The sequence below is a fragment of the Schistocerca cancellata genome, chromosome 8 (assembly GCF_023864275.1).
Source record: "Schistocerca cancellata isolate TAMUIC-IGC-003103 chromosome 8, iqSchCanc2.1, whole genome shotgun sequence".
NCBI classification, from domain to species: domain Eukaryota; kingdom Metazoa; phylum Arthropoda; class Insecta; order Orthoptera; family Acrididae; genus Schistocerca; species Schistocerca cancellata.
Window position 1 is genome coordinate 300,021,977 of NC_064633.1, and position 14,138 is coordinate 300,036,114.

Sequence of the window (14,138 nt, forward strand, 5' to 3'; positions counted from 1 at the left end):
AAATATGTTGAAGATAGAGAAACTTATGTCTATAACATTCGCGGCTTCAGAGAAAGTATTTGACAATATTAACCGGTATACATACTTCGAAATTTTGAAGGTAGAATGGATAAAATACAGGAAGAAGGCTGTCGACAATTTGAACGGAGATCAGACTGCAGTTATAACTGTCGAAAGATATGAGACGGAAATAGTAGTTGAAAAAATCTGTATATTGAGCAAGCAATTAAGAGAAACCAAAGAAGAATTAGGGAAGGGAAATAATGTACGTAGAGAGGAAATAAAGCATCCTAGATTTGCCGACGTCTTTGTTATTTTGCATTCAGGTATTAGTAGAATTGACCGTGGAACATGTGCAAAATTCACTGCCGGTCAGACGGGTAGGAAGATAAGTGAAAGTTTTAGGAAAGATACAACTACTAGCGACGGTAACAATCAGTCAGACGCACACATTAGGCTAAACGGACACGAGGACCCTAAGAAAAAGCGTCGACAGCCAAATGCAGATTCTTCATGCACTGAAAAAAGAAGAATTATGGGCATTCTGTAGGACATGAAAAGTGTAGCAGTTTTGACTATTTTCCTCCAACTCCTTGGATAACGTGTACTCTCCTGCTAGTAAAAATTTATTTTCCTTTTCAAAATCTTGTACCAGTACTAATAAATCTCGGATCAGTCACACACATCCAACACCTTAAAGTAAATGACATAAATGAGAGTGCTCGCGCTTTACTGTACCCATGTTCTACATGAGCATGGTGTGCTGACACGAACTTACCTGTACCTCAGACCTTCCTTGCATCTCCTTACATTCGACATGCTTTTCCCATGTCAATATGTCACTGTTTTGATACCCGGACGACACCATAGCACACCTTTCGACAACGCACGGGACGCTCGTAGCTTGTGTTGTCAGCTGCTATGTTGATGACGAGCACATACGTGTCCAGAGCACATTCGAGTCCAGATTCATCCCTCCCCCTTCCCCACCTCCCCACGCCATGCTATTTGTGACAAGTAATATAAAGGGATCTCTCCACCACAGTCCCTATATCAAGTTAACTACTTCGTATCATACTTTTGGACCAAGTATTTTCCGTTATAACATCTATGAGGGCATTCTCTGTTCACTGAAGAGTCCGTAAAGTCGATAAAGTGATTACAGTTCGTGATTTTAACACAGGCATGACATTTATCATTGATGATGTTTTTCCATCAATTGAGGAGAGCGGAGAACTTTGCCCAGCCACGTCCACTGTTACTCTGCGGCGTTCTGTAACTCCCTATACCACGTGACACAGTGTTTATATAAACCAGAAGATGCAACTTCAAACCTGCGAAACCGGTAGTGTGGGTGTATAATCGACGTAAGTAAATACACCTACAACGGACCTATGGACTTTTCATTCAGTTTTGTATGTAATAGTTTTAACACCTATATTTAAACTCCTGTTTGGCGTATGAATTGTGATCAATCATGTATTTTCCCATGTAATTCTAACCACATCCCCTTCCCGCACTCCTAAGACTTAGGAATGCTACCAGCTGTAGCATAATCTTTGCTCTTTGATGCGAAATACCAACATCCACTTTCCAAATACAGTCTTGTTCCTAAACTTTGTACAGTACCTATATTCTATCCGTCAGTTCCTTCCCATTCATCCATTTGACATTAATTTCACAGGAGCATGTACCCGATCCCACATTCGAGTCCAGATACATGCCGCCCCCTTCCCCCACTCCCCGCCTCCCCACGCCATGCTATTTGTGACAAGTAATATAACGAGATCTCGCCACCATAGTCCCTAATCACGTTAATTACTTCTTATCATCACTTTTTATTTCCATCATCAATATATTTTTCGCAACTTGTGACAGATCTTAGGCACAGACTAATGACTTCCGTCACAGGGGAGAAGTAAAAGACAACATACATTTCAAAAAGGAAGTGGGACAGTAACTGTTCCCACCTTTGACCAAATCCTTTTCGGGTGCAAATGTAACTGACTCGTATACCGAAGCCACATCCACGAAATCTGTGATCAGTAAATGTGATACATATTTCAAGATTTTAAATTAGGGCAGACTTTCCAAATTGGCGAAAGCAAAACATTCTTATCTCTAATTCGTTATTTTAAATAATGCTCGCATCAGCAGATTTATACCATCCAGTCACTACAAATGTTGGAGATTTTTGAAGTAAAACCCATCTCTTTATATAAAAGTTTTGTGTGCATGCTAAATGGTCAAATGTGTGTATTCCTAAGAGACTTACACACTATTTAAACTAAGACACAACCCCATGCCAGATGTCGGACTCAAATCTCGAGCGGGAGGGACGGAGAAATCCGTGATATGGCACTTCAAACCGCGCGGCCACTCCGCGCGACCCTGCGTGCTGCTGCATCTTATTGTCAAAGATCTATTAACTGAATGAAACTGATGTTTCGACCGCAGTTACAGTGCCGTTTTCACGGACAACTGGCAGAGAAATAGACGCAGATGAGGGTCGCTGTATCGTTGCCGAAATGTTGGTTTTATTCAGTGATAGCTATTTTCCATTCAGACGCTGTGCCATACCCAAAAATCTTTTATGTAAACTGACTTCTACTGCGGAAACCCATCTCATAATATCAAAACAATCTGTCGCACAGTGCCCTGATTCTGTTGAGAAGAAGCAGATGTCACATTGTTGGAAACACAGTGGGTTGCCTACCTTGCTGCAGCAACCAATCGCCGTAGTCGGCGAGCCGGTCGGCTGACAGCGGCTGCAGGCGTACCAACTGCCGCAGCAGCTCGCCCACTCTGGCCTGCAGGCCGGCGCCTGCGTACAGCCGCGCCAGCAGCAGGTAGGCCGGCGTGTAGCCCGAGTCCAGCCGGATGCAGCGCTCCAGCATCACGGCCGCGTCCTCCGTGCGGTTGTCCCTCCTGCACCGACGCAAAATATACTTACTGCACAACATCTTTGCTGGAGCACTTAAATCCTTAGCATTCAGCATGTTGTTCGTTAAAACTGCAAATTTTAGTTACTCTGCGTAAACAATTTAGGAGAAAGAACAGATGTTAAATAAAAACACCACTGCAGCTGCATGGTTACTTTATTACAAAGCACGATCTGTTTCCAATTTGGTTACATCTTCAGATGAGGCCCTGTCGTAATATAGTAAGAGAAAGTGACAATCTTGAATATAAAGGAGGTCAATTTGGTATCTTAGAGTTCCATAACATGGTATAATTTCATGCCGTGTTGGCAAATACCTTTCGACATACAAGATTATTCCGGCATATTTGATTGCCAGGCATAATGGGGTGAGGTTCAGACATAGTGAAAAAATGAAGGATGCTCCTTTCAAGTCTCCGAGTGTTTGGTGAATTACTTGTAATGCCTGCCCGTGTACGTATATCGGCCAGACAGATGGACCATTTAAGGTCAGGTTTAAGGCACAGTCATCTGGCTCGGTTCTGAGTCGGTTTTCAGTTTTGACTTGGGACGTAAGGGCAATTTTGTCAATTTTCTGGAAGAACTAGAGATTTACCGTGCCTTAAAGCCATCTTCTAGTAACACACAGAACTGAAACATAAATCGAATAAATCGATTTTAACTAAGTTTGATTATATCAATGCATAGCCTAGCACAATTGCTTGCTTGTGTATGGCCTCCTTCTGCCTCCCCTATCACCCCTCTTCGGGTCTTTTTATGGTTTTATATTTTGCAGATACCTCTCCTCCTACTTTTCAAAGACTTTTTAACATTTTAATAGTTTCCCACAGTACGCCGTTCAGGCTATCCAACGAAATCCATTTTATGTTTCCTATTATAATATTTTAGGTTGAAATCTAGTGTACACCCGATTGCAGGTAATTTTCCCACACCCAGAGTCCGCCTAACGCTTCTGGAAAATCTGGAAAACATCGGATCAGTCTGGTTCTATCAGTGCATTCCACTCAGGGGAAGGTGTTCTGAAGAATGAGACTTGAGTCTTGCACCATTTCCTTGGAAAAGACTGCTTTATTCCAGATTCGTCATAATGTTTAAAATCGGGATAATCTATCTTCAACTAATTCTGCTGTGTTTCGACGTGAGTGTTACAGGATTACGTGGTGTTCAAAGCATCATAATAGTGAAACTCCCTGGCATATTAGGACCGTGTAACGGACGGAGACACGAACTCGGGACCTTCGCCTTTAGGGGGCAAGTGCTCTACCATCTCAGCTACCCAAGTACGACTCACGCCCCATCCTCACATCATCACTTCTGCCAGTACCTTGTCTCCTACCTTCCAAACTTTACAGAAGCTCTCCTGCGAACCTTGCAGACCTAGCACTCCTGAAAGAAAGGATATGGCGGAGACATGGCTTAGCCACAGCCTGGGGGATGTTTCCAGAATGAGATCATTCTGGATCATAATAGCGGTTCAACGGTTTACATTGTTTTTACAATGATGAAATGATGTCAACTGTGTCACAACAAGTTATTATGTAACTATAATCATGATGACCAAGGGACTATCTCGAAAATTTCTGTAGGATTGAAAGCGGCTATAGTGTAATTATACTTAATTTCTGCATCTCGAGCACCAGATCAAATTACTGTTTGTGACTACAAATAGCACATGTAAGGTATTAGTATGCAGGGTGGTTAGAAATAATCTCAAATGCTTGTCAGGGTGTTTGAAGGTAATTTGTTCTGAGAAATAACTGTTAAGAAACAATTACTTACCTTGCGTCGCTTTCGAGTTTATTAGATTGAAGTTAGCCAACCCGGTCGTTGTGCGCATATTCAAGCGGCCTCTCAGAGGCGGTATCGCTAAATGTTTACTTCGTTTGGTTTCCTAAAACCGATCAAGAGAGCGATACAAAATCGGATATGGAACGGTAGTAAAAATCGTGCCCCAGGCAAAGGCTGAGCTGTCTCGTGCGTTATCATCCACCCTACGAGAAAAACTGACACTAAATGTGTCTGGCGGGCAGTTTAAAAAAGATATTTCAAATGGCTCTGAGCACTAAGGGACCTAAGGACATCACACACATCCATGCCCGAGGCAGAATTCGAACCTGCGACCGTAGCAGTCTCGCGGTTCCGGACTGCAGCGCCAGAACCGCTAGACCACCGCGGCCGGCAATTTGCTTGTGTTTCGAGAAATATTGTAATTGACTGTTATACTATGTTCGTGAAATAAAACTATAAGACTTGGAGATGATGCCGTTCATTATCGAGTCATTAGGTAGATTACATATCTAGTCATTCATATTGTAACACCATAATGGAGTAATGCAATAAATGTCAAACTGGTATGAAATGTACGACTTGCTTGGGTGTGGAATTTAACATCATTTTCAACGTCATCCGAAAAAGTAACAAGGAGTATATTGTGTACTTAAGGAGAAACTATGCAGCGGTTTTCTTACAAAAATCGCATTTGAATGTTGGATATCCGTGAGAAGATCGTATTGTGCCACTTGTGACAAGAAGAAGTGTCGACCAGCAATGTCGGAAGCTGTTTGCGAGATTTCCGTTACGTATTACCACGATATTACTCTCTAACGTTGGTCAGCAAGCCACGATTTTTGTACAAACATGGAATCGATGGATCCAGTAGTGCCGTACTCAACGTCACGGAGAATCTCAACAGCTTCACGCACCTATCACCTGACAGGATGGACGTTTTGTTTACTCGGTCTTGCAGAATAATACACGACGTCAGATAGGGCCAGTCAAGGAGGAGGAGGAGGATATTGGTGTTTAACGTCCCGTCGACAACGAGGTCATTAGAGACGGAGCACAAGCTCGGATTAGGGAAGGATGGGGAAGGAAGTCGGCCGTGCCCTTTGAAAGGAACCATCCCGGCATTTGCCTGGAGTGATCTAGGGAAATCACGGAAAACCTAAATCAGGATGGCCAGACGCGGGATTGAACCGTCGTCCTCCCAGGATCAGTCAAGAAAAGATCATGTTTTGTGCAAGACGCGTATCTGCACGGATATCGCGACGGCTTGTGGAGCGCCACGGACTGTCAGTACGGCGATCGTTGTTCCTCTGACAAGGCAACAGGTAGCGCTGACAGTTTAGCTCTCAACGAAACCAGCGGGCATAGGATGAGCACCAGGACATCTTTTCAGGTAAGGCCCATTTATAGATATTGCATCATGACGGAATTATCCAAATTTTAGGCTCCGAAAACAACATACTTTGCCAGACTAGTCATCATCATATGGGCTTGTCGTATCGACTGTCACTTGCTACCCACGATACTCTCCACTTGTGTTCAGTAGCCTATATGTTTCTAATGCTTTATGGCCTAATACAAGACCAAACGTGGGCCATGCTATCTTGGTGAACCTCCAAACAGGGGATGTTTCCAAGCGGTCCTCGTCAGCACTTTCTTTAGATGTCTCATCCACTGAAAACATTTCGTCGTGAGCTGCCGAGAAACTAGCACGTCACCACTCGCCATCCACTATGAATGATGATCTAGGCACACAGTTGAAGCAGCATGGGACAACGTAACCATATAATTCAGCTACGCTTGCTTTGACATATACCCAGTCACATTATGAAGCCTTTTTTGTTGTCAGTGATGCAGCTGCGTCAAAAGAACAGAATACCATAGAGAGGCAACACTACGACCAGAGTGAAGAACATTTAACAACCCTCCATCACGTTTTCGCAAGTCAGAAGAAAGGGGCGTCATGAAGGCAGATAAAGGTTCAAATAACTACGAAATGACGTCCTAACTGTTCATGTTTAGCAAGCTGGAAGCGAAATTACCCCTGATTAGACCGACGAACACTTGGTACATACCGCCTTTGAGCAATTACTGTAACACACACCTCCGAAGACCCTAGTCCCTGAACATCTATTCCGTGATCTTCAGAACACGAAGATATGGTCTGCAAAACACTGTTTTCTATCAATCTTCGTGTGGTTTAATACAGCCTTCATTATACATAAGACACATCCAAAAAGAAAAAGAGCAAACGAATTGGAGTTAAGTGTAGCCTTCAAGTGCCTGAGGACAGAATTAAAAGGAAAACGTTCTAGAAAAAGTTTGCCTTGATATGTAAGAAAATTGTAAGAAGCATACCGTTAAATTTGTATTTGTATTTGAAATAAGTGCAAGAAACTGCGTGTTGTGTGCATCAAACGCGTGAAATACGACTCGTATCAGATACATTATGTACCGCTATACATAGTGTACATACCGCGAATATGCAGTTCGGTAAATAACAGCTCGCAAAGAGACAAGTAGACATACTTTACACGATTCATTCATGGAATGAACAGAGTTACATCATAATTATATTGTACAAACAGATTCCCTCTATCACATTATTAACAGCTATTCGCAGCGTGTACATATAATCACTCAAGTATCAACAAACAGAATCCAATAAGTCTATTTACTATCTAAATAAATATGTAACAGTTTCTGTAAAATTTAGATCTACTTGCTGCTAATTTCCACGGATTTATTTAGGAGTTACCTTCATACGAATGTTTCTTCAGAGCTTTTCACAAAGCAATATAAAACCATCGAACTTAGTTACTTCGATGCCGAAAAACTTCGGGTAATTCACAAGTTTCACTTAAACGTTACCTTCATTCATTTCGCAATTAAAGCACTGTAAGAATCACTGCCGTTTCACAGGTGAAGTAGTTGTACATAGCACATAATTGAAATATCTCTTCATTGAATTCAAGCAATTCTGATTCTGTGCCTGTTGCCTCCAGCAAAGCGTTACATACATTCATTCGCACCTCACTCCACTTCATGAGTCATACATAAGATAATGCTTCCTTTGTCATCTACGAAGTGAAGCTTGGGAGTGAACATAATAGATCTAAGAGATCTATTATGACCACTCCCAAGCTTCACTTCGTAGACTACAAAGGAAGCATTATCTGATGTATGGCTCATGAAGTGAAGTGAGGTTCGGGTGAATTTTCGTTTATTAATATTTATTTTAAAAATTATTCAAATTTTATTGACAGTTGCAGAAGCTGTTCTCTCAGTAGTAAGCTTTCATACATTCAATTCAGCTTTCATTTTAAGGCATTTTTAGTGACAATAGAATTATGATATGATGATGTGCGTCTTCGGTTCCCGCCAAGAGTGCATGCCGAGCGAAGTGTTTCGGGCTGAAATACAGTTCGATTGCAAGCTAGGAGCCGCACGATTAATTTACACGGCGTGCGCCGTACATACAGGTTTATATAAACTTAATAAATCGTAGCTCATCGGGGATTGCAAAGAAAAATAAAGAATAAGATGATTTGTGACTAACATTTGTACCGTCCATATAATGCACAAGTATTATAAATGTACGTACTTCGGCTACGTTACTTGTGATATTCTAGCCGTATGTTCGTTGATTTGCTTGTTAGCAGTTTATGACTATCTTCTACGTGTTTTGTCAATTTAAAGCCGTTGGCAACTCATTTGAATCCGAATATTCATACAGTTGCATACAAAGACTAAGCCAGCTTGATGTAATTCTTAAAGTCTTACATTACGAACTACGCGTCTGTGACCTGCGCGCTTCAACGTGCTGACATCTTTAGAGGACACCGGGTGGTAGACTATTCCGTATCCTGCTTTCATGCGACAGAGTAAAAATGGGCCCCTCACACGTTCTGCATTCCCAGAATAGATGGGGCTGTTACGTGCTATCTGTGGTAACATGGAAGAAGGAATACACGGGGTGCTCTCACCGCCGGATACTGACTGACGTCACACTCAGCTGTAAGAGATTTTCCACCGCTTTTCAGTAGTATTGTATCACCGTGCAACATTGTCACACCTCTTCAATTTCATAACCATTCCGCTTATTCTACTGTTACATATAATGTATTTTAGTTTATCTCGTCAGAAAGTCATTGTTGCACCGAGTTGCACTGCGCAGCAAACAAGTTACGCTTATCCTACTCTTCTCGTGAATGGTGACAATCGAGACACGATCTGTAGTCCACGCGAGGTCGCTGACTTGACAGAAATGCACTTGTCCATACGGCTAACAAAAAAAAAATAAAAAAATAAAAAAAATAAAAAAACGCGAGCACAGTAAAACAATCAATGTTATATTTCTTATCGCATTTTCGAAAAACCTTTTTCAGAGGCAGTTTTAATTGGAGTTCACTGTAACTATGTATTTAAAACACTTTTCTCAGTACACGTGTGATCGATTAGGAACCAGCTAATATCCTCCGCTGCGTAACTAAATCGTTTGGCATTGTTTACTTCACCCTCCCTCTGAAAAATTGTGTAAATTTGTATTACCGGCACGTTCATTCCCTATGTCTGGTCCTAACACGTTCTGGCCATGAACTATCACAGGTGTAATATTTAACGCGCGTTGGTATAGGCGACACCTTTCTCCATATATTTATGTGTTTTGTAGGTGCCTGCAGCTGAGAAATAGTTATGCAGAATTAAATTGTCACTGTCTGGGAATATTCTTATATATTTTAGGAGACGGCAAGTTGTTCGAAAAATAACCACTCATACAGTTGTTAAGGGACATAAAGTGTTTGTTTATGTTCCGTTTGGAATTTCGGAAGAGTCATTTTAAACCGGCATTCACCGATTGCATCTGAGTCCGTACACTGACTGTATCGAGCATTTGACGTTCAGCATGGAAAGCCCTGTGTCACCACCCCTATAGGTTTGTATACATGTAGATGTACAAAACATTTCCTTCAGATCTGTTAACCCCTTAAATATTTACTCTTCGTCTTGAAGGTGCCTCGTTTTACATCGAGAAACGAGTTTCTTCAATACAGCGCAATGCGACCTCTCAAAAGAGAAGAAGGATGGTTCCCTGGTTGTTGTGATGGAGCTCTTGGATACACCCAGTTAGTTCGAGTGACGTTGGTAGAGGTTTTGTATCGCTGTAGCGGACTCAATATATAGCCACTGTTAGTCGAGAGCACTGCTTTGTAAAGAACACTGTCAGCAAATAGATAGCTCGCATTTACTGACCGCTACATGGCTGTTAGCCGGGAGAAACCTTTTGTACACAGCGTCCTTTGTAAAGGTCACTGTGTCTACAGACGGGTAAGTGCAAGTACTAAATAAACAGTGACATGAAGTCGACTTACGTAGCGTTTGGCTAATTATCATGTTTAAATTACGTATAGCTGCACCTGTGCGTACCGTTAATAGAAGCTGTGAAGAACATTAGTAAGGCTTGAGGCACGTAACAGGAAGACGGCAATTTGGTGTCCATTCGTGCATATCAGCAACAGAGCTTCATGTAGGGGGAGAATCTCGTCCGAACGTACTCTGCCAGGTCATCAAATTGTTATTGTTTTCAGTGACAAATGGCGGGCTGTGAAAGGATTTGTAATACCACGTTTCTTGAATTAAACGATGCAAGCGAACGTTATGGGAAAAATAAAGGTCACTTAATGAGATTATGGTGTGACTTATGCTCAGTGAGAAAGGTAAATGAAGTAAGTAGTAAAATAGTCAAAATGAAGTTATAAGTGTTTCATTGGTGAGAGGGACTCATTTGATAACATTTGAAGTTACGTGCAGAAGTACTAGCATGATTTTCTCGTTCAGTATCTTTCAGTTTATAATTATTGGTATGTATGAAGAAAATGGTGACAGTTTCCTTTATGTGGAGGAAGATGCCATTGACAGAAGGATATCACAGTTGGCGGGTAGTTTTCTGTAGGAGAAGCCAAGTAACACTAACTTAACAGAATTGTAGAGGTCGCCCGTAACGTACTTTTTAGGCACTTTTGTTTACGGTGGACAGAAGAAAATCTGGACCTATCCGTATTTCTACATGGTACTAACTAGGATATCATGCTCATTTCTTGCTGGGAAGGAGTTCTAAAATCGGACGCACTGTGACCACTCAGCCCCACTTCTGTGAGTTTTCTAGAGCTGCCTACATGTAATGTTTACGATGGGTGTCACTGTTAACAACTGACCTCGCGGTCGAAAAGATTTATATGCTTTCATAAGACTATACCTCCTATCTCAATGTGAGATAAATTTTATTTACGCTTTGAAACTAAAGGTTTATTTTGGTGCTAGCTGAAGTTGCTAGTTGACGTGGCTTCCGGTAGGAGACCCCCTGGATATATTAGCCTGCTCCCTAGCTCGTTAGCCGACGAAAATCCTGTTGTGGCGACAACACAGCGCTGTAAGATGTTTCGCGTTCCCCGTTTCAACAGGTACTATTCTCTTTCAATTATGTGGTGTACTTTCCACCGACATTACGGCAGACCACCTGCAGCAGCGTAAGGGCATTATGGTTCTCTTATTTCACCACAATCTCCAAGGCTGCCTCATCTCATTGTATGTGATTCTTTTCTGTAGTTTTTTCGTAGGGAGTGGTATGCCGTTGGTGAACAGGAAATCTCCTGCAGTTAAGATGGCTTGGTATTTTTATTTCACAATGACTGGTTTAGACAGAATCTTCCTGTCATCACCGGATCTTCGGAAAGAGCTTTTTAACTTGCATACTTGCCACCAATACAATGAGTACACTTTACACTCACAGCAAACGACACATTGTTGCCCTGCCAAACACATAAAAAAGAATATATAAAATACCTACACAGTTGCGCCCAACTGTGTAGGTATTTTATATATTCTTTTTTGTGTGTTTGAAAAGGCATTGTGGTGTGATTTCCTGTGAGCGGAAAGTGTTTCCATTGTATTCGTGACATGTACGCGTGTTAATAAGAATTTTCTGAAGATCCTGATGACACAATGATTATGCCAAAACCGGTCATTGTGAAATTAAAACAAAAATACCAAGTGATCTTTGCTGCAAACATTTTCCTATTATGATAATTTTCTTTTTCGTAGGGCATTTGTGAAAGTCCTCCCCTATGTGGGTCTCTTTCCTCCACTTTAGGTGAGCAGTGACGCGGCATAACAACATTAGTGACTGCAATAATCTGTGTCCGTAAAATTATGTGACAAGTTTAACTCATCTGGAAGTTTTTCGATCGTCCGGTACATTAAATATTGAAAAATTATGGAAGACAATTAAATACTTCTAAAGTGCGTTGCAAAAAGCGCTCATCTCAACTACTCATTGCTTTTCCAAACATAAAATATTATTCGTTTTATAACATTTTCTTAATTAAGTTCTTTGATAACCACTGAAACTGGATGATAATTGCTAGTGCATTACTTTCCTGTGATTAATATGCAAACAAGCTAGTTTGGCTGTATAAATGAAAATCTTGCCTGCTCGATATATTTAAATCATCAATTTAATTTTGAACTCTTCTCGATTTCATAACTACCGTACCCTCACTTCTGTTCATCCTGACTTCCTTATTAAATTCGATTATTAGCTGTTATAATTCACCGCTTGATACAAGTCTGTAATAGTATCGAGATCAATAGTTTAGACGGTACACGAAACTTGATCCATTTCCATGGGCTTCAGTTGTTACAGAAACACACTAGTAGCACTCAACAGCACATTTAAACGTGATGTGTATTTATAAAGATCTTTAGGGATCTTTTTCTGAAAAATCTACTGAGTGCTTCTGTTATGCCCGCAGCTCGTGGGCTTGCGGCAGCGTTCTCGCTAAGCACGCACGGGGTCCCGTGTTCGGTTCCCAGCGGGGTCAGGGATTTTCCCTGCCTCGAGATGACTGGGTGTTGTTGTAACGTCTTCATCATCATCATTCCTCCCCATTACAGTCGGAGGAAGAACATGGCAAAGCACCTCCACTAGGACCTGGCCTAGTACAGTGGTGCGGGTCTCCCGCATCGTCCCTTACGCTCCTCGGAATATGGGACGTCATCATCATCATCACTTTTGTTATAATGTTAGATTCCGTGCCATATTATTATAGCAAGTCACATAACAAGTTATTTGAGCAAAACCACGGGTAGAAGAGACAACCCGAAACTTTAGTATTATCAACTGATAATCTGAAGCACAGTGTGAGATCTCTCGAAACGCGTCGAGGAAGACAATGAAAGTGAGTGACACATGTAATTTTTTTAATTTTAAATGTAAATTAATTACACTGTAGTATCACCAGAGAGGAAGACTGGATCATCGTCAAGCGTTTGTTTCTGAAAGAGATTGACAATCAACTTGCCTGATCTACACAAGCATTAGAATTACTTATCGAAGAAAAATTAATGCAGTCTTTCTTAGACCACGACTAGCTAATCAAAGGCAGCAGCAGTTTTAAGGAAGAAAAATAACTATGATTTCTTATGGTTCAAATGGCTCTGAGCACTATGGGACTTAACTGCTGAGGTCATTAGTCCCCTAGAACTTAGAACTACTTAAACCTAACTAACCTAAGGACATCACACACATCCATGCCTGAGGTAGGATTCGAACCAGCGACCGTAGCGGTCGCGCGGTTCCGGACTGAAGTGCCTGGAACCGCTCGACCACTCCGGCTGGCCATTTCCTATGAAAATCATATTTATGTAGCTACAACACAAGCTGCTGTCAAAACTATAAACTCGCAATTAATTTTGATCTGAACATGGTCCATGGTGGTGGTTAAAGAGTTCGTTATACCGTTTTGCGTTGTGATGCATTACCCAAAGTATCCTTAAGTAAACGGGTAAGGATCATTGCTGTTATTACATGTCACTAATAGAACAGTGTGATAGTGACATCTAATAACAACACTAATGCTTGACTGTTAACGTTTATGCTGATATGTTACGTAAAAAACTTTTTGACCAGCGCCAGAAGATAGTCCATTTTGGACAAACACCAACAGTGACTTAAATAAAATGTATAACAGCAGCTGACGGTGTTGCAACATAAACATGTCTTTCACCAAACCATTGCAGCTGTGGAACATTAGTTCACAAAAATATGATTTTCTAATCATATATAGCAACAATCATACTTACAATCTAAGAAATTGAAGATTTTGAGTGGAAAATCCCGATTTCATTCCTGTGCAACATTTCTAATTTATTAGAAGTCAGTGGCACCGAGAAGAATTTTCCACTACTCGACTTAGTGAATTACGTCTATAGGGTGAACCGGAACTCCACCCACAAAATTTCGGAGGTTGTTCGGGTGTATTTTCTAAGTGTTTTGGTATAATGGACCGTGGTCTCCGATGGCTTGCTACACATTAATTGCATTTCGTCTGGTTCCTTGCCCTCATTTATCTTT

General features: G+C 41.3%; 1 protein-coding gene across 1 annotated transcript in view; it reads right to left on the bottom strand.

Moving 5' to 3' along the window:
* The window catches only part of LOC126095533 (protein O-mannosyl-transferase TMTC1-like), a 337,583-nt gene that overhangs the window by 41,467 nt on the left and 281,978 nt on the right, over positions 1-14,138 (bottom strand). Inside the window, exon 11 of the mRNA XM_049910315.1 lies at positions 2,717-2,928. Coding sequence (XP_049766272.1) covers positions 2,717-2,928 — 212 coding nt within the window. The remainder of the gene's footprint in view (positions 1-2,716; positions 2,929-14,138) is intronic.